Genomic DNA, 27,347 nt, shown 5'->3' with positions numbered 1-27,347 from the left:
GCTGTTCGGGGTGGTATCACAGTCACACCAGCTTCAGTATAGTTTTCCATTAAGTTCTATAAAACCAGAACTTTGTGCAGTCTCAAGCTTTCAGAGCTACATAGCAAACAGCATTAGTCCCCCCCAAATGTGTTAATCCACCCAGGCTGCCGTTTCATACTGCGCTGGTTCCAGCAGGTAGCAGATGTCATTGATATGCTACATAATACATTGTAGCACAGCAGAACCAAAACAGTTAAGTGAGATGTGGGGTAAAGCAGTCTTCAGGGAGCACCATGCTGCCATGGCTAAGTCTGCAGGTACCTGAGCACATGGAGAGTTAGCTTAGGTATTTCTACAACACCTAATACAATGTAACATAGATATATCAGCAGCTGCCATGCAAGAGTAGAAAGTTAAATAGTACTTTAATACCAAGCGTATTACTTTTTTTTTTTTTTAAGTACTCTGATATTAAACATCCAAATAGAACTTACTTGTGCTCCAAAATAGGTATTGCATGTTCTTTTTCTAGGTCCTGTCATAGGTGAAGCTCTTGATGACTTTATTCTCATTCTTAAGACGTGTCTTCAGCCAAACAAAGATCCCCAGATGCGCTTAAAACTTTTCACTGTTTTATCACAGTTGCTCCAGAAAGCAAATGAAACCGTCAATTCTCAGGGGTAAGTAGAGTTCTAATTTCACACGGCCATTTGAACACTAAAGTAGCATTAAAAAGTAATGACCATGGTAGTTATTTAACCCCTATAATTGTGTCCATGTTAGCATGTGTGGGAGAAGAAAGGCTTTCCCACCAAATTCTGTAGCATATTTTTCTTGCTATATTTTTTAACAATGCTCAGAAGGGGCATGCAAAGGCAATAATTAAGAAATAAAAAGTATGAAAATTGAAGTCTGGACTTCTTCCACTATAATTCTCATATCTTTGTCACTGTGGAAGAATTAAAATTGGATATCATGAAGATCTGGATAGTTTAAGAAATAAAGAAACTACTATAGTTGGAAAGAATATATGTTTGAAAGCTAAGATGGGGATTCTTAGGAAAGAGGGGTTTCTTGTTTGTTTGTTCCATTCCAGCCAACTCCTAAAGCCTCAAACTTTGCCTGTAGCTATGGTAGGAAAACAATCAAACACTTGAAAAATATGGCCATTTAAAAATTGTGGTATAGCATGGTGTTTAAAAAGGATTGAACTAAATGTTTGGGAAGGAATTATTGTTACTCTCAGTGACTGATGCTGGAAGTCTCCTGTTGCTTGCAGTATTTAAGCATTGCAAATAGAGTCTAACTATAATTTACCATGCGTATAAAAACCCTCCGTTTATAACAATCCCAGCAGCGGGACCCTTTGTCATTATTAATTTAGCCCTACTAGCAGTGAAAACTCTTCTGCAAAGTTGTCCTGAATACATAAAGTGCATCTACTCCATTTTCCCAGTGTCTGCTGCATTTAGTATGTAAATGCATTCTGATACAGTCTGCACCTTTTTTTTTTCATTTTTAACTCTCTAATATTCTTTTTTTTTTTAATCATAGGAAACATTCTTCCTAAAAGTACTTTGATAGCAATGGTCAGTTATACTTAGCTTTTCATGATTCTGATGAGCAAATAGGCACTCAGTGGGCATCCTGATATGTTGAACACTCATACAGATTCTTTAAGGCCATGTTATGATGAATGTAGGCATATTTTTGCCATTTTTAGATTTATATTTAGTATATTGCAGGCCTCCATCCCATAATGGGGGGTGAAGGGTAGCGGAGGGAATGGGCAGAAGAACCCTCCTGTTTACCCTTCAGTGGGGTTCCACGTAAGCTGAAGAAACTCTGCTAACACATCCCCTAATAGTTTCTGAGCTAGTATGAAAGAGGTAATGTAATGAAGCTGTCCTTTTTTAACTGAAAGCTTTTGTGCTATTATTTGTTGTTATCTGTTTACGTATTTTTGGGGTCCAATATTCAAATCCTTATCAGGTGTCAGATGCAGTTATTTGGTATCCTGCTCTTTCAGCTCAAAAATAACATTACAGCTTACAGCAGAATAGAATTTGAAGACTGGGGGTTTAATTCTGTGTTCTGCCTCTCATTTTGGTCTATGGAAAGCATCCAAGCAGTATGACAGGTACGTTACATAGCGTGCTACATAGTCCTGACTCTCTTAGGGCACACAGGTACTGCTGGTAGAGAGAGATCACCAGTGGAGGACCACAAGGTAAATTTCATCAAGCAGTATTATTTTATTTGAGCAATAGTCAAAGTAAATAGGATGAATAAAAAATCTTTTCTGTGCAACTCAGTCATTTGTATAAATAATGGAACCAAAGGAGGGAAGAAGAAAACAAACCCGCTGTGCTATTAGCTTCACTTGGATTCACAAAAAAGGGCAATTACCATTGGAAAAAATAGAAGAATATGTTTCAAAGTAGTGTACTCAGCAAATAGGGCCACACATCACACTGCCTGTCCACAGATAGCCATGATGGAAGTTGCTTAGCTCCGGGCAGTGTGAGTGAATGACCTTTTGTCAAGATTAGATACATCCAGTAAGGTTAATAGATCTGTTTGTACCAAGAATGACTCCTGGCTAAGAATGGCCCACCATAGCTCATAATGAGTCTCTGTCCTCTGAGAACAAGAGCAAAGCAATGAATTTTACCAGTAGGTTTATCTTCAGAAACTGAAAAGCAGTAGAGGGAGTGAAATGGTGCTTTGAAGTTTTGATCTTACTTCCCACTGTAAAATCAAATGTTTTACTGGAGGAAGTAACATATAAAGATTTTGCATTTAAATAGATGCTTACAAAATATTTTTGGAGTTTTTGGTTTGTAAAAGCAAATCCAATTTTGTTTCAAATTACCTAGATTTAGGATACTAAGTTTGGGGAAAAGAACAACAACCAAACCACCAAACCACAAACACTAAAGCCAAGTGCAGCAGTGCCATGAAAGTAGAAAAGGAGCCAACCAAGAAAAAGAAATATAAAAAATACTTAAAATTTCATTCCATTTTAATTATATAAGTCCATAAAATGCAGTTGGTAATTTTAATGTAATTCCAAGGCTTGCCTTCTATATCTGCATAAGAACTACATATTGTTATATGCATAGATTACATTTTAGTTGTTTCCTATCCAGTTTAAAATAAAGTCTCAACTCACTGCATATAAATAGCACAAATATGTTCTTTCATGGAAATAGTTCACATTTAAAAGTAAGTTACATAGATTTACAACAGTAAGATTTGAAAATGTAAAGAGGGAGAATTTAATTGCATTAGCAACAGCAAAAAATACATCTTAATGGTAATGAGAGATAGGGCAGTGAAGTAGTAATAAGTTGTGGCTACACAATCACATTCATTGCTGGTAGTAATTTGTTCAGCTCCTTAAAACATTTTAACAGTTTAGATAGGAAGGGTTTCAGTTATTATACTAAACACAGTTCTGTGGTCATCTAATTTTATTTGAGTCTGACGTTATTGTGTCAGATAACTGCCAAGTATTGCTTTACTGATTCTATTTCAAAGCAGTAGAACAAGACTTCTCACAAATAGCATAGCATTCTGGTTAACATAATACTGATGGAATAATACTGATGGAATTTACCTCTATGTTTTGACAGGTTGTTTTTCTTTACAGTTTAATAGAGGGCTTTATTAAGAACAGAAGCAGCTACTGATCAGATAGCCCAGAACTGCTTTGGAGCTGCTTTGGAATGATGGCGATCATTAGTTACATTTTTTCTGGCAACTTTTTGAATGGAAAATTATTCACTCAGGAATGTGTTTAAAATAGTAAATCTAAAGGTTTTTGACAAATTCAGATGTGTCTGATGGGACTTCAGATTTCTTGTTATTACTGAATCTTAAGTGCCATCTGCTGGACAAGAAGCAAGAACTAACTTTCTGAGACACTGCTCCTTTCTTTAGCCAGGTGACTAAGCAGCAGACAGGTACACATATTTTCATCATGTAGAAGATCAGAGGTTGTCAATTTTGTGTATGTGCAGTAGATAACAAAAGTCTGGCAGGCTAGCTAATCATACTTCAGTGACACAGTGTAACTGCAGTGGGGAAAGGGTAGTTAAAGGAAAGAAGTAAATACAATTACATTTGTGATTACATTGATATAATATTATTGTGGGAAATTTTACCATCGCTGGATGATTTTTTGTTAATTTTGTTTGTGTTTTTAAAAAAGAAGTTAAAAGGTACTTAGCAATAATTGTTTGTTGTCAACATCTGCCTGTTACATTCCTCCTGTGGCTTGGCACATCTCTGTGGGAGCCACTTACTCATCCTGGCATTGTAGGACTCTTAGAAAATCAGCAACAGCTTCTTCCCTTTCTGTCAAGCACTAGGGTGGTGATGTGCTGTTTTGCACTCAGGTGGCTGCAGTCCAGGTCTGCTGGAAGTCTGAATAGAGTGGGATGTGAGTCAAGGTAGATTTAGCCTGTTAATAGTCAATCTGTTTTGCACACTGCCAGCTGCTCTTTAAAGCACCGAGGCAAAGTGAATAACCAGAGCCGTAATTATCTACTGACAGGCCAGGCAGACATGGCTTTCCTAATGCAGAAAAGTCTTTTTAAACTTGTGTGTAAGATTTATATCTTTCTTTCTTAATTTAAAATTGTTTGAGATGAAATCAAATGGGTATGAGGGAATGTTGCCTCTTGCAATTTTTGATTCTTGCAACAGCTTTTAGTATTGTAACAACGCATTCAATAGAGGATCAGGAAAAGACATCAGCAAAAATATCACAGATTTGTACGTTTGTAATGAAAGCAAACCGGTATTGGGACTGGCACCATTTAAAAATCCTACAGACCTCACATCCTTGAGGGAGACAAGTTTCTGAGCCAAGGGAAAGCTGAAGTATTCTGGGTAGACTCCCTGCAATATCAGTAGTTGTGGTCTCATCAGTAGCTTTCATACTTTTCACATTGTGAATACTTTTAATTGGACAGTCTCAAAGGGCCTTACAAATATTAATGAATCCTCACAGCATTCACATGGAGTGTTATCTCCACTTCACAGACGGAGAAAATGAGACAGAGAGAAGGTAAGTAGTTTACCAAGATAACACAGTGAGTCATGGGCATCGTCTGAAGTGGAAGAAAGTCTAGGCTCCCCTTCCCATGAATGTTAGGTATTTGTTTAAATATTGCCTTGAAAAATTAAGTTATGAAAGGCTTATCACATACATTATAATCATGTTGGCTTATACGTTTTGTGTGTGGTTTTTTTTTTCCCCTTTTCTGCTTATGTTTCTATGACAGAAAATTCTCTTTTACATCCTGTCAGTCTCTTTACCACTTTCTCATGAACCTTTATTTTGTTTTCTTATTTTTGGCTCCAGGCTGTTCCCTAGCTACCTTGAGACTGTGATAAAAGACATTCTGGCTCCTAATCTGCAGTGGCATGCTGGAAGAACAGCAGCTGCCATCCGCACTACAGCTGTATCATGCCTTTGGGCTCTAATTCACTGTGAAACACTTTCACCAGAAGAGGTAAATTCTCTCTTTCTCATCAAGTGTACTTTGAAATCTTAGGCAGGAAAACAAAATAAATGCAAGGGAAAAAAAAAGAATAAATCCTTATTGTAAGTAGGATTTTCATATGGATGTATAGTTTTCGTAATAAAATTAATTGCAACTGAGTACTAATAACTGAAATGATCTGAAGTGAGGAGACGATGATATCCTGATAAAAGACCTGAGACCTGCTATATGGTATGCTGTAGAACTTGCCGTCATAAAATTTTGTAGATCTGTTCTAGCATAACACCGGTTCTGAGACACCAAACACTCAGGCCCTTGACATAACTGGCCCCTTAGCCAGTACGTGCAGAGCGGCACTGGAGCTAGCCAGTACATGCTTTTGTGTAATGTGGTGAAGACAACTTGTCTGGTTGCCTTGGAGCCCACAGGTCCATTTAGGAAAAAAATCTAAAAGATTCCTGGAAAGGGCAGGAGGAGCTGAGATGGAACTTGAAGGGTATCTATAGAAACTGAAATAGAGAGCTGGCAAGGAGTATGCTTAAAGAAATGTTAGGTGCTGTAGTGATCAAGGATTAATTGAATCTGAGGAGGTTTTAGAAGCTTGTTTGCTAGCAAAAATGGCATTTGTAAGGGAAAATGTTCAATGTAAGGACACTTAAAAACAAATGGACTTAAAATATTATTAAATGCTTATAGTCTTTATTGCCTTATAACAGACCTTAATTGAACAGAATGCTTAAACACATGTAACTGGTTGATATCACATATACGAAAACAACATCAGAGACTACTGTTGTATTTAAATGTTTTTCTGAATCAGTGGGGGACCTAAATGGCCTTTTACATTAATGTATATGAAATGTACATATTAAAGTCAAATAATGAAACTCACTAAAAATGTTGTTTTAAAATAATCTTTATTTGAAAGCTTCCTTTTAGAATAAGAGCACCATCTACTGGTACATACACATAATCCTCATCTCCAAATTACTGAAAGTCTTGCCAAGATTTTTTTTTTAATAAAAAGACAAGCAAGTCTAAAGCTTTTACAGATAATGTAAAACTCATGCATGTATACCGAGTATTCATGAAATGGCTGTTCTATTGGTGGATTTTCATTTCCCAAGCTTCCTTAGAGGCAAAAATGATGCTGTGTAATGTCAAGAGATTCAGGTATAATTATAGTTAACTTTATCTTTTTAAATTGTACAAGCCAGTATCTGTGAGATCAAATGACAACTGATGTAACCAATAAGCATATTGTTTTAGAGTGACTGAAAAGCTGTTGTTCTTCTTATGCTTTCCTTGTTAATTCTAGATCTTGAAAGTCAAAGATGCGCTAATGCCCCAAATTATTGCTGCCATGGATGAAGACTCTAAAATTAGTCGACTGATGGGTTGCTGTATTGTTGGTGTTTTTTTAAAAGTCTGTGGGAGGCAGTTTGATGAAGACCAGCTTACCAAGACTTACCCAGGTAAGTGTAAGAATTTAGGGGTTTGATGATGGAGGCATGTCTTCATATTGAAGAATTACACTTACTTTTTCTCCTGAAGTGTCATAGAAGCTTTGTTTGTAATGATAAAAAATCATTGTTCTGGAGCAGTTGGCAGATTTGCTGTGTAGCTTTAGGATTCACTCTTAAGGTTGTCCACCTCACCTGCAGTTTCATTGCAGCTGGTAGCGATGAAAGTACTAACACAGACTAGGAAATCACAGATCTGCTATGTCAAATGGCTTTAATCCTACATAAAGAGCAAAAAAGCCTTTAAACGTGTATTTGAGGTACAAACAGGTGTAGATTTCATGTTGACTTGGTTTCTCAGACATACTTATTTTACTCCCATAAACATATTTTAGTGCTATTTCTCTGTTCTTTTATCTGGTGTTTTAACTCTTTGGGTACTTATTCCCTAGAGTAATTTTATAGATATTAAGGAAGTGGAAAAAGTAGATTGGGAAAAATCATATGGTCAGCAACAGTTTTGTATATGAGAGGCAATTTAACATCTTAATCCTGCAGAGATGAAGACATGATCTGATATTGTCAAGTGAGACTGTATAAAGTATATAAAGTACAGGTATGCATTTTAAAGAATCAAGATGTTAACATACGTGAGTAGGTGTTGTTAAGTGTGACTCCAACAGCACTTGCTTCTTGCAGGCCCTTTCTGTGCTAGCTTTTCAACTGCCATGTTTCGTTTTATTGAGGTATTCTGTTGCTAATGTCATTTTTATGTGCCCTTGCTACCAGCTGAACAGAACTGAGCTGAAGTATTCCCGGTGTTATTATACATTAGACCACTAGATGGAACTTTAGTCAGTATTATTGTCTCCAAGACTTACCAGTATTTCATCTGCCTTGCTTCCTAGTTCAGACTATGTGAAATAATGTCTCAACTATAGTGAAAGTAGAACAGTAATGCATTATATAAATGGTAGTCACATCGTTCTCCATGTTGTGTGGGGTTGGTTTAAAAAAAAAAAAGAAGAAGAAGAAACTCCTAATCTACAGTGCTGTAATGTCAAATAGAGATATTTTCTCTAAAGCTTATTAGGATGATGTTGGTATGTAGGTAGAGTGTTAACCAACTAATCTAAATAATTTCATACATTTATTTTAATATTTTGACAACATAATTAACTTTTAAAAAACAATCCAATAACAATCCTATGCATGCTTTTAGGAAGAATAAACTCCATGTATTCCACAAGTTCAAAAGACAGAAAGATGTCACATATATAAATGCAACAACAATTTCAGTGATTACAAAATAAATTTGTGTTTTGAAATAAAAATTAAAAGGTAACTTCTCTGTTAGTAGTGATGATGGGTTGTATATTTATTCCTTTTCAGAAGTTCTAAAGCGTTTGGATGATGCTTCACGTGATGTAAGACTGGCAGCTGCTCGCACCTTAACTGATTGGTTTAAATGTGTAAAGGACAGTGATATGAAATCTGTAATGAAAAGTAATATTGAGTTTCTGTACCAAGAACTGTTGATACATCTGGATGACCAAGATCAAGATACTCAAAATGCAGTCCTAGGTAAGACTTTCAGCCATATATACTTTTGACAGTGCTTTACAAAGAATGCTGCTTTCATGTAACACTTGAAAACTCTTACAGCTAGGGACTACTCCTAGCAGGCTGGAATCACTGGAAACTTTCCTTTGGGTTTCAGTGAGTATGAGCTCAGACCTTTTACCTATATGCAGAATGTTTTATCTAGTATTCACTAGAGTCGGAATATGAGTGTATCTGATGTATCAGAACCCTGTATAGACAGTAAACAGGATATGGACTGTAGACACTAACCACTGCAGGATGTGACCATACCCTATCTCTTAATAGATTCTGTGGAATTTATTGGTGTATCAGTTTATGCATTCAAGTATATAGATGTCAAAATAGGGACTTTAGTAAATGAGGGGGGAATTAGTTTTTCATGATTGCTCAACTTATAGAAAACTTCCAGGTTAGGTTTCAGCTACTTTGAGAGAACCTGGATAGAGAAAGACAGAGCAGCTAATGTTTTATAAACCATATTTTTGTTTTACAGATGCTTTAAAAGAAGGGAGCATTTTATATCCAGAACTGCTTGTGAGAGAAATTGAAGTGGTTATACATAAGCATCGAACACCAGTCTATTGTAATCAACTACTACATCACATTCAGTCAGCCAAAGAACCAGTTTTATGAATCAGTGCTGATTTTTTAGTGAACTGCATGTGAAATCTGTTTGATCTGGATTGGTTTCATATTTTCATTTTCTTAAGGTAGGCTGAGCAATAAATAGATTTTTTTTCCTTTGTAAGTTCAGTATTAGTTCATTTAAAACTCAGGTTAGCACAATTCTATGTTCTTTGCCATTTGAAGGTGTTTTTTTTTTTCTTTTCCTAGCAATAAGACAATGTTTAAATTCACTTTGCATTGGAACTTTTCCAGGTACAAGGTTTAAAAGAGGAATATTTTTGAGGAATCTGAAACTATTTATATTTCAGAAAGATAATTTATTTTAAAAACTAATTGTGTAATGTTAAATTTATGTAATTCAGCGAGTACTTAGTCTTCTAAGGAGCATTTCAAAATGGATAATATTCAGACTTTGCAGAGTCAGGTCTGTGAGGAACAGTTCTATCAGAAATGGAGACAGCCAAACTTCTGTTGCATAATGCAGCAGAATTTTCATGGTGTTTTGAGTACTTGTGCTAGTATAACAGGGACATATTCTGAGTAGGTGTCACTAAAGAAATGTTTTTGTATTGTCATTGTATTACATGTTATGACTGAGAATAAAACTAACAATTTTTAAATTAAGGATTGTAATGGAAGGAAATGTGCTGTTTTGTCATTTAGATTAACGATATTTATGTTGTTTTTGTTAAATACACAGCATCTGCATCTTTTATGTTTATACTATAGTGCCTTGGAAGGCAAGCAACATTTGTTTGCTTACTACTTTGAAGTGAAATTCTCCAATATTAGGTTAAAGCATTTCTTTAAATACCTTTGTAGTGTACAAGTTGTAGAGTTTTCTCACATTCTTAGCTACGTAATAAAGTGGGCTTCTTAGATTCCTGTCTAAGTCATTCTGGGGTACAGTGCTATTTATTGTACACACAAAAATCATGGAAAACCAGGTTCCTGATTTTTTAAAATTATTAGTATTATAGGCAGAAAATGTTTTTTGCTTCTACCTCCCAAGTACCTTGGCTTTGTATCAAGTCTAAAAACAGGCTCTTCAAGGTTTGGGAATACTCCTTATGCTATAGGAGTACTCCTCATGTTTGCTTATCCTTCTGAGATAACTACTTTTTCAGACTTAACTACCTAATTGTACCAAACCATGGTCTGTTTGCATCAATACCTACTGGCATTCTCAAAGAAACATTTGAGAGAAAAGAGATACACAAAGCAAGACCTATTTCTATCTTAGAAGCGAAGTTATGCAAACTTGTGGCTACTCCTCCATAAAATACTGGGTTGTTTTGAAAACCCTATCAAAAGGGACAATAACACTAAAGATACTGAATAAATGAGTACTTTCTTAGCAATCTAAAAGCTCTTTGCCATTTCTCTAGAACTGGATGCTCATTTTAAATCATTTACATTGTCTTTGAAGTTTTCATGAAAAGACAAGCTATAACTCTTCCTTTACTGAGCAGCATTTTAATTGACTGATAACTGTTAATAACTGTGTAGCTCAATATAATGAGAAGGCCATCAGAAATTCTTAGAATGTACAGTAAATATAAGTCACTAGAAAACATTACATCAAATAAAGAAGTTGTGGAGTCTCCACCCTTGGGGATATTCAAAACCTGACTTAATACATCCTGGGCAACCTGTTCTACCTGACTCAACTTGAGCAGGATTTGGACTACATGATCTCCAGAGGTCCGTTCTAGCCTCAGTTATTCTGTGTTTCTGTGAAATTGTTTTCTTAGTCTAATCAATCGTTAAAAATCCAATCTAATTAGACTGGAAATAGACTACATAGCCATCTTAGCAGAGCCCTTTTGAGATTTCATTCAACACCTTATTCTCAAAAAAATGGGATTTCAAAGCACTGCAAAGCAGCCAATTCTTCCAATACAACCTGAAGTCTTGCTTCAGCAACTTCTTGCTGTGTCAGTAGGTACACAATTGAAGTGTATGGTGGTTTTTTTCCGTCTTGCTATATCAGCTATTATGTGTACTAGATTTTATTTGGGTTCATTGCAAATGCTATTATGATCATATTAATTACATAACTTTTAAGCAAGGACAATTTTTCTTGGGCGAAATGGTTATCTCGAACTTTCAGACTTTAGATAAGCAGGCTTACTAGCCCCGCCCATCGTGTGACGAACATACGTGCTTCTGACTTTTGTCCTTGCAAGCTAGAAGACCGGTTTCGGAGGATCCTGGGACTTGGATTCTCAGTGAAACAAAATTTTTGGTAAGTGTATGCATTTGGCTAACTGAATATAGACTCTTCTAAATGTTTGTTGACTACCTTAAATAGAATCAATTGATTAGACATGAAGAGAGCACTGTAAATTAATGCACCTAGACTGTGAGAAGAAGGCTACAGAGAGAGTAGTTTGAGGAGAGACTGGAAGTTAAGTTTGTTCCCCCATCCATCCTCCTCTCACCCATGTGGATCCTTGTAGACAATCTGCACATTTCCTCAGAAATGCTTTAGGCAAATTATTGGCAGCCTGTCTGCAGGTGTCCAGCAGTGCACTGTCATCTCATCACATGGTAAAGATGCACTAATGCACCTTGTCTGCTTGCACATGTGGTGTGCTCCCCAGAGTAACCTCTAGCTATAACTGGATCGTGCTTCCACATTTGCTGTTTGAAGAGGCAGGCAAATGTAGTTAGGAGGTAATCACGAAAAGACTGAAGTGTACCTATAACTTGAACAGAGCAGACATACCTGATGCAGAATATCGTGTGTGTGATGACTACTCTTAATAGATTGTGAAGTCCCCTACTCTTAACTGTGGCTCTTATCATCTGAAATAGCTATAGAAGCTATTAGAGTGAACTGTATCTTTTAACTGAAAAGCTTTCATACACTGGAACATGCAGATTAGAGTTCTGATTGGTTATTGTGTAGGTTTCACCTTGCTTATGAGAAGTCGCTTGTGCAAGCAGAATAAACACATTACAGCAGTGCTGCAGGCACCAAGTAATATCTTGGCCTGTGGAAATCAACTGCTGGCTTGAGAAGAGCAAAGTTTGTTTCATTTATGGAATCTGTGTTAGGATCACTGCGTGGGAAAGTGAGCAACTGTTGGTTTTCCCGTAGAAGACAGGATCAGATCTGGTCCAGTTAGATACATGATGGACTGAGCCTCAACTGCCTCAACTCCACCCTTCTAGCAAAGCTCTATCCATGTTTTAAAGACAGGGAAAAATATAAAGCAAAAAGTCTTCATTATTAGGCAGCTGAAGGATCAACGAAAATTACAGCTAACGGGCTTGTGTCCACTTACTGAGATCAGTCCCCTGGGGAAGCTCAAGAAAGGCAGTAACTTGAGTTGAAGCAGCAGATGAGAGGAGAACGGCTGCTCTGTCAGCCTGCCTTGTGTGTAATCGGCTTTTCTTGTTAATGTCTGAAATCCCCTGTAAGTCAGGACGATGGCAGGATCTAGTGGCAAAATTGAAGTGCTTTGCAGTCCCCTTTTTACTGATAATCTAACTGCACTGCATGGAGCACCCATTTCCTTTGGCTGACACCAGTGATGGTGTGAAGAAGGGGCCCTCATCAGTTTAACCAAAATGTGCGATGCAGCTGGTGAGAAACTTTTTCTTTAATTATCAAGACAGAAATCAGACTTTCAGATACTTCAGGCAATTTTCATACGAATGCATATATATGATCATCTCCTCATCCATGGACATAAAGGTCACCACACTTCCTCACACTAGGGAGTATTTCTACAGAATCCCCCTTGCCCAATATATCCCTGCCACACATTGCCACAGGACCCTGGAGCCAGGGGCCATCCCCATGCTGCTGCTGAGCTCCCTGTGCCCTTAGCCTTTCCCACAAGCACAGTAGTGTGCCACGTCCAGTTTTGCCACTCAGAAACTTCTTGCCACACCGGTCACTGTCATGTTCAGCTCACACCCTTAATTGCTGTGGGTACCTCTAACTTTGTGGTTGATAGCAAGGGCAAGAACACAGCAGAACAGGTTTTCTAAGTGTGAGTGCAGGAATTCACTGGGAATCACAGTGGAAGTGGAAGGGAAGAAGGCAAGTATGTGCGAAGAGAGGGTAACTAGATGTGGACCTTGGATTGTTTTGGCCATGTATTGTAGTTTCCCTATACCTGGTGTCAGTTAACAAAGCTTTTTTTTTTTCTTCTTCTAAATTCATAACTGCCTTCTAGAGCATCAAAACTGAAACACTTCTAATACGATCTATTTTTATTCTTATTGACCATTTTTCTACAGAATTCAGTTTAGCTGATAAAATTGAGCCCACTTTATGTTCAGAGCTCATTGTTGGATGCTGAAAAATTTTGAAATCATTTTTATTTGCTACAGAGCAGGTTTTTTTCCTGAACTGTGGAAAAATTAACTAAGTACCAGCTTATTTTAACAAAATTGGAATATTGGACCAAGTTTCACTTAAATTCTAGAAGATAAAGGCTCTATTGCTCCTTATAGCCAGGGAGCAGAGGCAGAGCTGAATCTAAGCCATCCTTCTCAAGCCTCTTGGCCTGGTTCTGAGGGAAAAACAGCTGCCCAAGACAAGATGCAGCAGCCCGCGGAGCTGGAGCAGTGCCCAGGGAGTGATACGTGCTTTGTTCTGCCAGAGCAGAGTGCACCCTGCCCTGGCTGGGCTCCAGTGGAACGGGTGGAGAAGATCCTGAGAAGACCTGGCCTTGTACCGCCAGACTTCCAGAGAGATTTAGCCTCAGTGATTTTTGTTCTGTCTTGTGCCCTTAAATGTTTTCTGCTCTAAAGACACAAAAACAGGTGCAAAGTACAGAAGGAGAAGGTATAGTCAGCAGAGTGAGGTAACTCACCTTTTTGCAAAGTATTCAGCCATCTACTGAAAGGTTGTGACTGGCTGAGTGTCTTACCAAATTGTGCTAGCTTTCAGGTGTTGGGATCCGCTCGACTTTGGCTTCAGCATCTTAAAATTTTCACATAACTACAGCATAGCTCTTTTAAAATAATCATTGCCTAAAGTCAGTGCAACATTGATGTTAGCTAATGTTATTTGAATGTCCTTATGTTACTTTTCTTTCTTCTAACTTCTCACCAATTTTGCATCCGAACAAGTACACAGAGCCTCTTTATTTATTTAATAGTAACATATTTATGACCCAGTCTTTCCTAGCAGGCTGAGTCATTTCTCTTGAACACGAATAAATAAAAGTTTTTGCGCTGATTACACATTAAGTTACACAGACCGTGTTCTTCCATTTGTGCAGTTCCTGACTGCAGTGCATCACAGCACGAAGCCCATCTTAGGTCTGGAGAGACTAAAGATTTAGAAAAAGTAACCAGGCCACGGATTTCACATTGACTGTATTTGCATACACTCCCTAAATATTTGAGCACAAGGGCTTGTTTCAAGCCTCGACTTCTTTGCTGAAACCAGGTCCATGACATTTTGTTTTAACACAGTAGTCCAGTGGTTACTAGGGTTTGATGCTGGCACAGGCAGAGCTCTTTTGTGCAGAACACAGGCTCCAAAGCACTTAAAACTGCCAGGGCTTTGGGTGGGGTGTGCTGTGCGAGGGCCTGGAAGTCCCACCGGAAAGCGGCAACGAAAGAAAAACCAAAACCGAGTTGCTTGGCTACCCGTTTAGCGGGCATTTTTCACTCGCAGCTGCCCAAGGCCTCACGGCTACACGTTACTGAGGGGGACGCCGAGGCCTGGGGCCGCCCGGCGGGCAGAGCCCGGAGCAGGAGCAGCGACAGGGCCGCCTCAGGGGCAGCAGCGGGTGAGGGACGGAGGAGCGGTGAGGCGGCGGCGGGCCAGAGCCGTTGTCCCGGTCCAAGGGCGGGCCCCCGCTGGCTGCACAGCGCGGGCGGGGCGGGCGGGGGCTCCCGGCGGCCTCGGTAAAGCGGGCGGGGCCAGGCCAATCTCAGCCGCCGCCGCCGCGGGCTCTGTCTTTCCCTCGTTCCACCGGCGCCAGGTAACGACCGACCCCTGCCCGCGGCCCCCCGGCCGCTCCTCAGCTGCCTCCTTGGGCCTTTCGCCAGGCAGGCGGAGCGTCCTCGCGGGAAGGGGTCTGAGGGGGGCGGGTGTCTCCCCTTCCCCTCGCGGCTCTGGCCTCTTTTCCTCGGAGCAGGCGGGCTGGCGAGTAGCTCGCCCCGGCGGCGGCCGCGCTTTCCTTCTCCTCGCCCGCTGACAGGCGGTAGTAGCAACCGCCTCGGCCCGCCCTGGGCAGCCGCCCTCCGGGGAGCCCTCGGCTCGCCCTGTCGCCGTTTATTTCCTTCGCATCGGCTTCTCCCTGGGCTCTGAGCCTGCCTGCCCCGGCCCAGCCCCTGTAGTCCCCCGGGGGCGGGCGGCAGGGCGCGGGGAGGCGCAGGAAGGCAGGCTGCAGTTACTGGGTCAGGTGTTGGCCTCGGCTTGGCGCCCAAAGCTGTTTGAATCGGCGCTGCTGGAGCTGGAACGGGAGCGGGAAATCTCTGCCGTAGCTAGCTGCCGCTTGGGTTCCCTTTGGCTGTTTTTTTCTTACAGGTCTTAACCAAGACCTTCACACAATGATTTTGGGCGAGTTGGTAAGTGTGCTGTAGCGCTTGGTATGGTATAGTCACTTGGCTTTAGTGTGAAGCTGACGGGCTGTAATCGAAGCTTTGGTCCTGCCTGGGCTGTGCCCCGTCGGGCGGGTGCCTCAGGACAGCTCCTGTCCGTGTGCTGCTCCTGTAGGGAGCATGTTGTTAAAAAGGCATTAGCTCTGCCTGTGGTTTTATTACAGAATATCATCATGTAGCTCAGTATTGGGTTCGCTTTGGGATTATAGAGGTATGTTTGGAATGTGATAACCAGGTTTGGTTACCCCCTGTAACGATGGGGGGCTGGTGGAACGTGGAACTGTTCAGATGCAGTGCCTGTTTTGTGGTGGTCTCACAGAGTTTTATGTTGGTTGAAAAGAAAAAGTGTTTGGTTTGCCCTACTTTGTTTCCTCTTAATTTATTAAAAACAAACCTTCAAGTCTATCATCTGTTACAGAAAAGGAAAAATCTTAGATAGCAAACTCCAGGATCAGTGTTTCTGCAGTGCCTACAATCCCTGTATCTCACTTTCGGTTTTTCTGATTATCATTTCACAAAAAGGAACTGAAATCTCATTTTTGCTTATTTTTTAAAGTTTGCCAATCTTAGTGCTTTGGAGTTGGCTGTTAGACGTTCATGCTTCTGTTGAATTTACAAGCCAATGACTAATTTCATCACTCACCTGTAGGGCTGTATTCATATTTGTTGATTTTAATAATAGGAAAGTGAGCTGTGGGGCTCGTATGTTGTAAGTGATCACTTTATTGTCAAGTTTTGTCATCAAGGCTTCTTTCTACTGTGATACGTCACGTAACATGTTTATGCTGTTCTGCTGACTTGTGGTTTGGTGAGTGGAAGTGGAGGATTTTTTGGGGTATATAGGTAAAGAGTTGAGAGCCAGATACTGAGTGGGCTGCTGGGTTGTATTTTTGTTGTTAGACAGTTGATATTGAAGTTATTTTATTAGGTAAGCAGAGAGTGCGAGATGCTGAGCACAGCGCGCCTTTCGCTGCCTGTCAGCGAGCTTCCCCTCAGCGGACGAGCACGCCGCGCAAATCCGCGCTTCGAAAGAGTGAATCCCTCCCACCCTCCTGCTCGCAGAAGCTCAGGGGTTAAGAAGCTCAGGTTAAGAACGGCGAGGGCTGGCCCGAGTGGCCTCGTCCAGTGGCTTCTAAGGGCGGTTCTGAGTGGCACGGGAGGCTCGGAGCGGCCGCCCCCGACCGCCGCGGCCTGCGGGCTTTGTGGGCCCGGGCGGCCATTTTGCGACGGCGCCCGCTGCCCTCAGCGCTCGGCAGCCGCGGCGGGGCCGGCCCGCGGGACGCCCGGCGCCTCTCCGGGCCGGTACCGGGCTCTTCTCGGTTCTCTGCACCGCCGCCATTTGCGGGGGGCCGCGGCCGGGCGAGCTGCGTGAGTGAGTGAGCTCGGGCTTCTGGAGCGGCTCTCGGAACCCCGTGGAGGCAGGTCCGCGGCGGGGCGCCGAGCCGCTTCGCTAGCGGCGTCCGGCCTCGCCTTTCGGCTCTTTGTACCTGTCTGGGGAATAATGTGGAGGTCTCTGCTTTATAAAATCACCCGGTGCCTGTCTGTGAGACAGTGTGGAGGTTCCCTCCTTTATAAAGTGACTCAGTGCCTTGCCATGCAGCGCTCCGGGTGCTGTGTGTGTGTAAACAATGAGCAGCCGTGTTTATTGCTTCGCTGTAGCTGCGTGTATGGCTGGCTTCTATCAGCCTTCTCTTCAAAAGCCATTTAAAGGGGGGCTTACTGTGAATACGCGCTATTACCGCTTTGTGGAAAACCTCTTCTTCATTACTAGCGTTACAGCTTGACAGCTGTGTTTGGGGATCTTTCTTATAACACTCAACGGTAACGTGTAGTTTAAAACGTGAATTCTATTACTGTCTTGTTTGTTTGCTTCTGTTTTAAAAGAATGCTGATCTTTTAAGAATGTGTATTTTAATAAAATGTTGATTTAGCATGGAGCTCTTTGCTCTTCAGCCTGTTTAAACTTGTAGTTATTTGGATATATGGAAACATACTTCATGGAGTATAATTACTTTGCCTTTTATACAAAGAAAAAATTTCTTTGGTTATTCTGAATATTAGGATAAAACTTGAAATTACAAGTAAAAATAGGTTGCTCTCAGGAACTGCTAAGGTTACATGCTCGATTTCCATTGCTGTTAATAATTTTGCCCAAAAGTTGGAGTAGTTGTTGTGGTCATAGTATATTAAATCAAAATCGCTTAAATGAGTTTATTCCCTTTAAAAGATAGGGGTAGAATAAGTTCTACTTGTAGTACTGCTGACATCTTTCTAAAGCCTTTTTAAATACATCATTTGTTACCAACATTGTAATCTATAATATAAGCTATACTTTGTTGCAAACTTTCTCATTCCTGATTTGTGACATAACTGTCAGTTTGCTATAGACAGCTGATTTATTTTATTGATAAGTACTTGTGATTCCCCCCCCCCCAAAAAAGCTAAAGTATTGCAAAAGTCCTGGCTTGCTTCCTTTGTTTCCTCTGTCACAGGGTGGTCCAGCAATTACAAAAGTTTTCTGGGCCTTGGGAAATTTGGTTTCAGTTTTCTGCTCTGTAGCAGACTTCCTGGTGAGTGTTTCTACTATGCCAGGGTCCCACTTGTGAAATGGCCATCTACCGCTTCCTTTGTCGCAAGGGGTGTTCGTTAAAAAGTGCCTAGAAAGTATGTTTGTCTATGTACCCCAAAAAAAGAGTATGTGGAGGTTATCCTTGTCCGTGGTACATATTTGTAGTGTATATACAATGTGTATTTGGTGCTGCCTTCCCTCTCGTGACACTTCTGTGCTCCAAGGCCCCTGTCAAAGCATCCTATCAACAGCAATAAAACCAAGGAAGCTTCCAGCAGTGCTGGTAGGGTTTTATTGAGGCGGTTTGATTCTGAAAGTGATGATCAAGTGTGTAGTTCTGTTCACAAAAACAGGCTTATGAGCTGGTGTCACTCAGACACTTCATAGTCAACATCCTCTGGAGACAGCCAGGGAGCTTTGTTCAAAGCTCAGTTCTGCGCTGATTAGAGGAGTCCCTGGGCTTCCTTGTGTTCTGCCCAGCTCAGAACTTGTTTTCTCCTGCACTTCTACTCTGCTGATTTACTGGAACACTGATTCAGTTGAATAGCAAGAGAGAGATGATGCTTGAGATGACTGTTTCTGTCTGCTTCCACTAAAAGCAGATAATCAAGCTGTCTCCTCTGTAGGAACATGGAAGCTGGCTTGTAAGTGGAGGTAGTGATGTGACAGGGCTATCTAGTCGCTGCTTCTGTTTCAGATTAAACGTTTACTTCTCTTCAGTTGCCTTTAAGTTGTCTTAAAAACATATCTAACTGCTTAAAAAATAGTAATAAAAATGTTTTATGGGCTTTCTAAAGAAAAAAAAAGTGTAGTTAAAATCTGGGCCTAGTAATGCTTGCAACAAAGCAGGTACTCAAAGCCTGCATGAATCCTAGTCCAGACAGATCTATGGTAGCCAAGTCAGAAGGCTGGTGAGCCGCTGAAAATGATGAAACTGGAAATAAGTACTGTGACTACCTCTCAGGTCCCCTGCCAGGTTTTGGGGTTTTGAAATTCCAAACTATTCTGTTAGCATGCCTTTTTTCTGCTCCAGTTGTATATGGAAGTTTCATAAACAGGAGGAATTAATGGGATGGGTGAATGCTGGAGTGCTGTCAAACAAGAGTGAACAAATTAGAGGGAGTTATTGTCTTCCACCCACCACACCTGGTCTGCTCTGTAGTTTAAAGTTCTGCTGTAATAAGCTTGTAGAATGTTTCAGAATAAAGTGGGCTGATCATCTGTTTTGGGGGGATTGTTTTAAAGAAATGGTTACCTAAAATTAGACTATGGAACTAGTAGCAAGGTTCTTAAAAAAAAAAAATAAAAAATGCAGCTTTGTAGTAGATTTTAGGTGCCTATTTTTGAAAGTTATAGTTATATCTATTAAAATTATTTTCAAGTTCTGTTTAAGTCAGTTAAGGCAGTTTTGTTACTTCGAAAAATTGAGTAAATGTTTTTCCCTTTGATTCTGAATTGATTTTAGAGGATCAGACCAACAGTGAGTCAAACCAAGTCCCTAAATTTTCTAAGAGCGATTTCTAGCTGTGGGATGTTCAGATGGTGAACTCCTTGTCCCTACTGGAGATCTTGGTGCTATGAAAGCCAACTATTAACAGACCTAGGCATTAATGTATGCAAGGCTTTTTAGTTAGCAACGCCATTGTCAAGTACGCGTTTTATGTAGCTTAATGGTATGTTTCAAACTTTATCAAATAAAATACTGGGAATTCTAGCATTTGATCTCTTCAGAAATCGACTAAAGAGAGAACTGGTGGGGAAGGAGAAAAGAACAGGGGAAAAAAAAAAAAACTGAGCCAGCATGTTATTTTTTGGTCTGCCTTTGCCTTGCCCACGTGAGTAGCAGACCTGGGGAGGGCTGGTAGCTATGGAAAGCTAGGCTACGCGAGCAAGTTCCCTATGTGGGAAAATATTGCTGGATGTCAGGAGCATGACATCAGTTCTTGAATTGCCAGTTAAGACTACTTATGGATGAATCAATATCAACATCCCTCAACTCAAAATTTACTGTAGTTCCACTTTCGTTATCGGGGGGCTCATTGCTCTCTGGTCTCAGTTTCCTGAGCTCTGTTTGTTGAAGTATGGCAGCGGCTGCTGTTTGTTCCAGCAGTATGTGCTGCTTATTCTAGCAAAGAATTAGACTGCTTTGCTAATGCTTCTGCACTACTGAGTCAAACTTCCTCTAAGCAAGAACAAATGTGATGCACAAGCCAGTGAAAGCATTATGGCTCTGGGACAAGTGAAGCAAATTTAGAGAAAGATGACTTAATGGAAATGCCTTTTTTCTAATCTTCAGAAACTAGTGTGTAAAGAGCAGAAGCCAGAGATCATATTTCTCATTAACACCACAAATTCATGGGAGGTGCTAGCATTCAGAAAGCTACAGTGTTTAGGTCTGTAACTTTTGATTTAAAAACGAGAGGGAAACGCTTGCAGTAGCAGTGGAAATACCCTCCTACCCTATTGACATAGAATTGTAGGATGGGTTGGGTTGGAAGCGACCTTAAAGATCACCTACTTCCAACGCACTGCCATGGGCAGGGACACCTCCGACCAGACCAGGCTGCTCAAAGCCCCATCCAACCTGATACGAGGATTTGGGGGCTGCAGGTGGAGTGGCAAAGAGCAGTGTTTTAGTAGTGTGTGCAGAGAGTTCCTTTTGAACTGGCATTAGCTGTACCTGTGACTCTGCTTTTTGTCCTTATTTCTTATGTGTAGGCCACTATACAACTGAAAACTCAGTTCAGCATAGTAAACAACCCCAAAATGAGAGACTTGTTGATGTTTTGATTACAGTGTAGCTAAGGATATTTTCATTTTAGTTTAGGCATGTCAATACAGTTGTGTGGAATATCTCTTACTGCTGCTGAAACAAGAGCTGTAGATAATCTGAAAATAGCCAGGATTCCACTTTGCTAACCATGCAATTCCAGAATAGCCTCGTCCCTACTTGTTAACCATGAGTAACCTACTATCGAAGACTATTTTCTAGAAAAGCAAAACATCTTTCTTGTAACTAATTGAGTAGAGACACTATTAAGCTTTTTTGTAGATATTGTAAAAGTCAAAGTTTATATAGCACTACAAATAGTCACACAGGTTTCTTGATATATCCTTTTTTTTTCCTTCCTAAAACTGTAATATCTTTTTGAAGACACTGTGAAGAGTTTTTACAAGTTTTTGGGTTTGTTTTTGTTCGGTGTGTGTGTTTTCTTTAAGTGGTTGACACTGGAAAATTCTAGCCACGTGAGTCATTTTGCAGTTGGTTCTTCAGTTAGGGTGTGTTAGTATTCCTATGACAGGAGTAAGTTAACTGAAAATAAATACAGTAATAAATACAATTTAATATGAAACACAGGGAACCTTGCTGCTTACTGGATGGTGTTCAAAGGTTATAGAATAAAATTATTTGAATATATGTAAAAACTTTCTCAGGTTTCACGTATTACACTTCGTTGGTGCACAAAACAGCCTGTGCTTTGCTCAATGGGCTTTTGAAGCAAAACTTATGAAGAGACCTCTGAAAGCAAGGCAAGATGTTAAAATCTATATTGTTTAGCTTTTGGGGCTGGCAGCATCACTTAGTTCATGTGGAAGCGGTGTAGGTCAGTGGTGATAAAGGCTTGGCTCATGCTACAGTAATGTTCCAGAGAACTCGGAAATTGCTGAAAATAGAGTATCATAAAAAAAAAAAAAACACCCAACTGCAGTCAGAAGTACACTGAGCTTCATGCAGTAATGATAAGGGCTATCTAGCACTAGCAGCAATACTGCTGAAATACTGAGAGCTCCATATTTTTGGTAACAGCTTTTATTATTTCAATACTTCATAACACAGGCTGAACAATGCAAGGGCTCTTACGTTGGCTTTACATAGTTCTAAGTCATTGCATTGCTTTATTTTCACCTTTTACAGTATGATTTGAAACAGTCAACATGGATTTTTCACGACTTCACATGTATACTCCTCCCCAATGTGTGCCAGAGAACACTGGCTATACATATGCACTCAGGTGAGAACTCTTTTCTTCTTGTAGAGAAATTGTCTGTTCTCTGACTGTTGTTAATTCTGGAGAGTATAGCTTTCACGGTAAGTAGACAGCCTCTTTAAAGAAGCGTGCTTTAACTTGTCTGTTTTGAAAATAACTGGTGTCCCAAGTGGAGGAAAGGATACATGCTGAACTGATGGGACAAGGGCTATGATATGACTCAGTGTTTATTAGTTGCTATGAATAAACTAGTTTCCACCTAGTTACGATTTCTGTTCTCTCTCTAAATGTTTCCAAATTCTTAGATGTTTCTGTTTTTATTGCAAGTTGTGTGTTTGCTTTTGTGACTTAGCATTATTTTCCACTCTAAAATACTGACTAATATGTCCTGATTGCTGCTAGTGTGGAATTTGGCTGCAAGTTCCGTATTGATCACTCTTTATAATCAAAATTGCTTGTTGTGCAAATACAAAAATCTGTATTCTAATGAACTTTTTTCCCTGTGTTTTTATTAAACTGACCATTAGACACTTCAGTTTTCAGAAAACAACTCTGTAGCGTTTACTATTTTCAGTATTATGCTATTCAAAATAGATGCAATACCCATTTGAGTTTTTTGAATACTAATAGAGGAGATTGTCTGCTGATTAAATCCATCTAGTTTTTCCTGTTGAATTAATAGAGGCATTTTGAAGCAACTATGCATGAATGGTCTGAGTTACTGGTTTGGCTATTTTAGGATTTTTTTAAAAAATCATTAAGATTCTTTTTCTATTCTGTGCTTGTAAATCATTATTATGTATTTAATGTGTGTTAATCTAGTATTTAGCTTACAGAAAACTTGGCTACTTGCCAATAAACCAGGAATTGGCAAAATTGTCAAATCTAATACTATTGCTTTTGTATATTCTAAAACTGTGTAGCTTTTTTGTCTGGGGGAGCGTCGTTTTCTTAACTATAGACTGTCAGAAGCTCTTGCAAAATGGCATGTGTTTATGTTGTACCAATTAAAATGAATTGCAGCTCTTCCTGAAGCTCTAGAAAATGATTGGTTAAATGTTGATTAAATACAACTGTGCTTCCTAATTTCAGGAAAGGGCGTGCTGGACAATAGAAGATGACTTTGATTCCTTAGGTTATTTAGATGGTGATCTGATGTCTGTGTGAGCATATCTTTCTTAAACTGAGCTGTGCAACTGTCATTTAATTGGATTTCTTTTCCTGTGTTGTTACGTTTGTCTGAAACAATACTACTGTGTTCGACACTACAGTCTTCTCCACAGCAACTAATCTTTCTTGCAGAGGAGAGAATAAGAAGATCTTAGTACTAACTTCAGTTATCAAGATTTTTTTAATTATTTACATTTTAATACTCTTCTGAAAAGTATTAGAAATGTAAACTTCAATGGCATGCTTGTTCTAACCCCATGTTAATTACGTTCTGAGCTAGGTTTGTCTCCTTGCTTAGTATTTTGTCAGCTATGAGTTTGTTTCCCACTGAAGCAGACGAATACCATATGAGCAAGATTAGCCTGCCAGGAAGGGAGGATGCAAAATAAGTCCAATTGGGAATTTGGAGTATAGTTCATTTTAACTTTAGTAGCTTTTGTGTAGAAAGTGTTTGACTTCTTATGTAAACAAAGATTGTTACATTGCAAAGCTGATAAATTGTGAAGAATTCTTCATAGAAGGGGAGGGTTACGCTTCTCAAAGCTTTTTGGCATCCTATTTTGCTGTGTTAAAACAGAGCTTGCTAAGCTGAAATTTAAAAATGGCCTTAATGAAGACAGGTATAGGTAAACTAGGTCAAAATTTTCTCATTATTCCTCTTCCTTATATAGGAAGAAATGATTAGACAGCACTCTAAAATTTCCTCTTGGAAAAAGTATACGAAGCCCAAAATCTTAAAATAATGGGGGAAAACTGCTTGGTGCAATGCCTGCTTTCAGGGTGTTAAGAGTAAACTGCAGTCTGCGTGCTGAATCTGCAGAAAGCCACGTATTACTGGTGTAATTTTTTCAGTGTTGTGCCAGTTAATACTGGAATAACCTGAAGAAAGGGTGAGTTAGCAGAGTTGCTAATCAGAAGTGTTTTCATGCTGAAATTTATTCCTTCCATCCTCGCCTGTGTTTGCTTTGCTTATATCTTGTTAAGGCTTGTTCTGCCTTTGACAATTCCATCTTTACAAAAATCTGTTTGTGAGCTTCTTTAAAGAAATTTGTTTGTGTGTGTAGCATTGGAAAAAAAAATTAATGAATCCAGATGCCATAAAGCTATTAATAGAGTTGGTTATAAACTATTAATAGAATTTCTATTAATACTCACAGGGATTACTGTGTATCCATAGCTGTTTGTAGTGCTTCTGCTTTGTGCTTGTACTCTTTCAGCCCAGATCAGAAAAACATTAAACTGATACAGCTAAATAACCTTTTATCCTCCTCAAAATGCGAGTCAAACTTGCGAATCGCACTCACTTGTCAACATGTAATTTACGCCCCCTCTTCAGGCTGATCTCTCCCTTTGCGATCTTTGGAAACAACATCTTTTGAGATGTTTTTGTCGGTTCAGGTACCTCTAACTCTTTTTCTTCCGAGCCTGAATTAAAAGGATAAAATTTCAGTTTAATTTTTGTCCCAAAGTATTAAATCAGGAGTCATCTTTCAGTAAAGTAGTTAGGTAAATGACTATTTTTATGTGTTCTGGGACTAATCAAAGGGACAGCTGAAACTCAAGAGTAGCGGGGTAGTGCCCTTGGTCAGTTACTGTAAGTGATGCCTTGGAGGTATTTAGGGCCAGGTTGGATGGCTCCCTGACCTAGTGGGTGGCATCCTTGCCATGGCACGGAGTGGAGCTGAGTGGTCATTAAGGCTGCTTCCAACCCAAGCCATTCTGTGAGTCTGTGATGCCCAGGTCAGAAGGCATATAAACAGTCGTATGCTGTTTGTATGCCTGTGTCTGTGTTTTGTGATGTCTGTTTACACCTGAGAGAACTATATCTATAGCACTTTTCTACTGTGATCTTAACTAATCCAGAGCAGTAATGCCCACTTTGTTCCAAGAAATACTCAAAAAATATGTGACACGGTCCTCTAGACAAAGGTGTATGTGTGCTAAAATTGGCAGATGTCATTCTCATTCCGCTTGTAAAGGTACAACTTGAGAATAACCCCGCTGAATTCTAGGGCATTCTTACTCTGCAGATCTCGTGTGAAGGAGGTATCAAGGTAATAGCTAAGAAGCTGGAAATAGATGCAAGACTGGGTAAGTCAGCAGGTCTGCCCGCAGCTGAGAGAGCTGCTTGTCAGGGGAAGGAACCCATCTGCACTGTTTCCTAGGTAACCTAGCAGAGTAGGCTAACTGCATTCTGCCTTTAATGTTTTTTTGGCTAGCCATACATACTAGGTAGAAATACCGTTCATGTACAGGTTCACTTCTGTCTCCTGAAAGGAAGGACTGGTTTTTGTTTGCTGTAATGCCTCTTTTGTGGAAGGAAAAAATCTGTTTCCCAAAATGTGGGGAGTGACATGGCAAGTTAGATCTGTAGATACCGTCCTGCCTTTGGAGACTTTATTTCAGTATGAAAAGAATTATTTTCCTGCATAAGCAAGAGAAGCTCTTTTTAGTTTAGAGGAAAAGGTACAGTGACTTTTTTTTAGGTAGTAGAGCCCGCCTCCAGGCTGTGTATTGAACCCAAATTGATATAAATGCTCATTGACATACCTAATAGCAGCAAGTGTTTGCAAACAGAAACAAATTGAGGCTGCTTACAGCTGTCAGCTTGTCCTGTGTACTTTGTGTTCTTGTGAATTGAGTGTCTGTAAGAAACGTTGGGCAAAGATGAGGCAAAGCAAATGATAGTGGCAAGTGTAAATAGCAAAACTGAGTTCTGAAACAACTGTTTAGGGAGGGATTCAACAGTAAACTATTGAGGCTGGTCACTTCAGAATGAACAACAGGAAGGGCCGTATTTAACCTGTATTCTCACTTCACATCTGTCACAATGCAAGCTGCCTAAATGTACCGTTTTTGAAAACACTATAAATTACATCCTTCTGTGCCTATCCAGATGAAAACTAAGTCTGCTCTCACATGAGGACACTCCTGTTTCCTTTTCCCCTCACCCCAAACGTTGTGAAGGATTAATCAGCATAATGTATATAGTTAAAGTACGCCAGACTGATCTTAAGCTGTGCTTAAGACTCCTGCCTTGCCCAAGGTTGCACTGTGTATGGCAGCATTAGCAGGCAGATCAGTACGATCAGGCAGGTGGTGCCAAACACCTGCTGTCATATCTGCCTACCTCTGGGTGATAGAAGCCATTCCAGACAAACTCTGGTCTGCTTCTGTGGGCTGAATGCCTGTCTGCTGCTGGAGCACCGAACTCAGCGCACTGCAGGAAAGCAGCTAGTTTTTGTAGGCAAAAGAAATTCAGTTCATGTGCTCTAACTCAGTTGCATGTGATGTGCTTTACCTCACATTGTGGAGCAATCAAGAAACTTGCTTCAAAAGCACCACCTCATCAGAATTAAGTCACTGCTGTAAGTGTAGCTAGGAGGACTTGCGATGTTAATTTATTTGTATGCCAGAGTAACGCACTACTTACCATATGATTACTTTGTAATGTTCTGTGATTTTTACTGACTCTAAGAAAATTGTTTGCATCAGAAAGGTTGCTTTTGCAAAAATACGTTTTACAGCAGCTGTTTTTATGCCTTCTTAACGGAAAAGCATCCATTTCAAATTCTCATTGCACAGGAGAATATTTGCTCAGCTCTAACTTGTTTGTTCGTTCTAGAGATTTTGGTGAGAAAGCTGCTTCAATACTTCATATGTTTTTCAGCTTTTTTTTTTCCCTCAAAAAAGAAAACCCAACCCCAAGAGTATTAAAGCAACTTCTGTTACAGCTCCACATATTCCTGTGGCCCAACAGGGGACAAACTCCATTGGTACATTGACCTAGAGTGTTTCAAGTTTAGACCCTTTGGTTCACAGTGCTGAGTGGTTCTAGGAGCTGGCC

The 27,347-nt window shown here is 40.0% G+C and overlaps 2 protein-coding genes across 24 annotated transcripts in view; both read left to right on the top strand.

Moving 5' to 3' along the window:
• The window catches only part of DNAAF5 (dynein axonemal assembly factor 5), a 28,626-nt gene extending 18,552 nt beyond the window's left edge, over window positions 1–10,074 (top strand). For both annotated transcript variants that reach the window (XM_083799471.1, XM_083799470.1), the window contains 5 exons: window positions 515–662; window positions 5,357–5,507; window positions 6,817–6,973; window positions 8,354–8,545; window positions 9,060–10,074. In XM_083799471.1, the coding sequence (XP_083655597.1) occupies window positions 515–662; window positions 5,357–5,507; window positions 6,817–6,973; window positions 8,354–8,545; window positions 9,060–9,199 (788 nt within the window). In that variant the 3' untranslated portion in view covers window positions 9,200–10,074. The remainder of the gene's footprint in view (window positions 1–514; window positions 663–5,356; window positions 5,508–6,816; window positions 6,974–8,353; window positions 8,546–9,059) is intronic.
• Window positions 10,075–11,357: 1,283 nt separating this feature from the next.
• SUN1 (Sad1 and UNC84 domain containing 1) overlaps window positions 11,358–27,347 on the top strand; it is a 34,517-nt gene continuing 18,527 nt past the window's right edge. For 3 of the 22 annotated variants that reach the window (XM_083799454.1, XM_083799449.1, XM_083799447.1), the window contains exons 1-2: window positions 15,010–15,150; window positions 22,258–22,354. In XM_083799454.1, coding sequence (XP_083655580.1) covers window positions 22,278–22,354 — 77 coding nt within the window. In that variant the 5' untranslated portion in view covers window positions 15,010–15,150; window positions 22,258–22,277. Of the gene's footprint in view, window positions 11,442–14,813; window positions 14,956–15,008; window positions 15,151–15,208; window positions 15,740–15,832; window positions 17,195–17,319; window positions 17,594–22,257; window positions 22,355–27,347 lie in introns of those variants that run through there. The other 19 variants (XM_083799457.1, XM_083799463.1, XM_083799450.1 and 16 more) reach the window with 15 other exon arrangements.

This window comes from Anser anser, assembly GCF_964211835.1.
Source record: "Anser anser genome assembly, chromosome: 15".
In the NCBI taxonomy this organism is placed as follows: domain Eukaryota; kingdom Metazoa; phylum Chordata; class Aves; order Anseriformes; family Anatidae; genus Anser; species Anser anser.
Note: the sequence above shows the minus strand (reverse complement) of the source record. Positions and strands in the feature narration are given on the sequence as shown.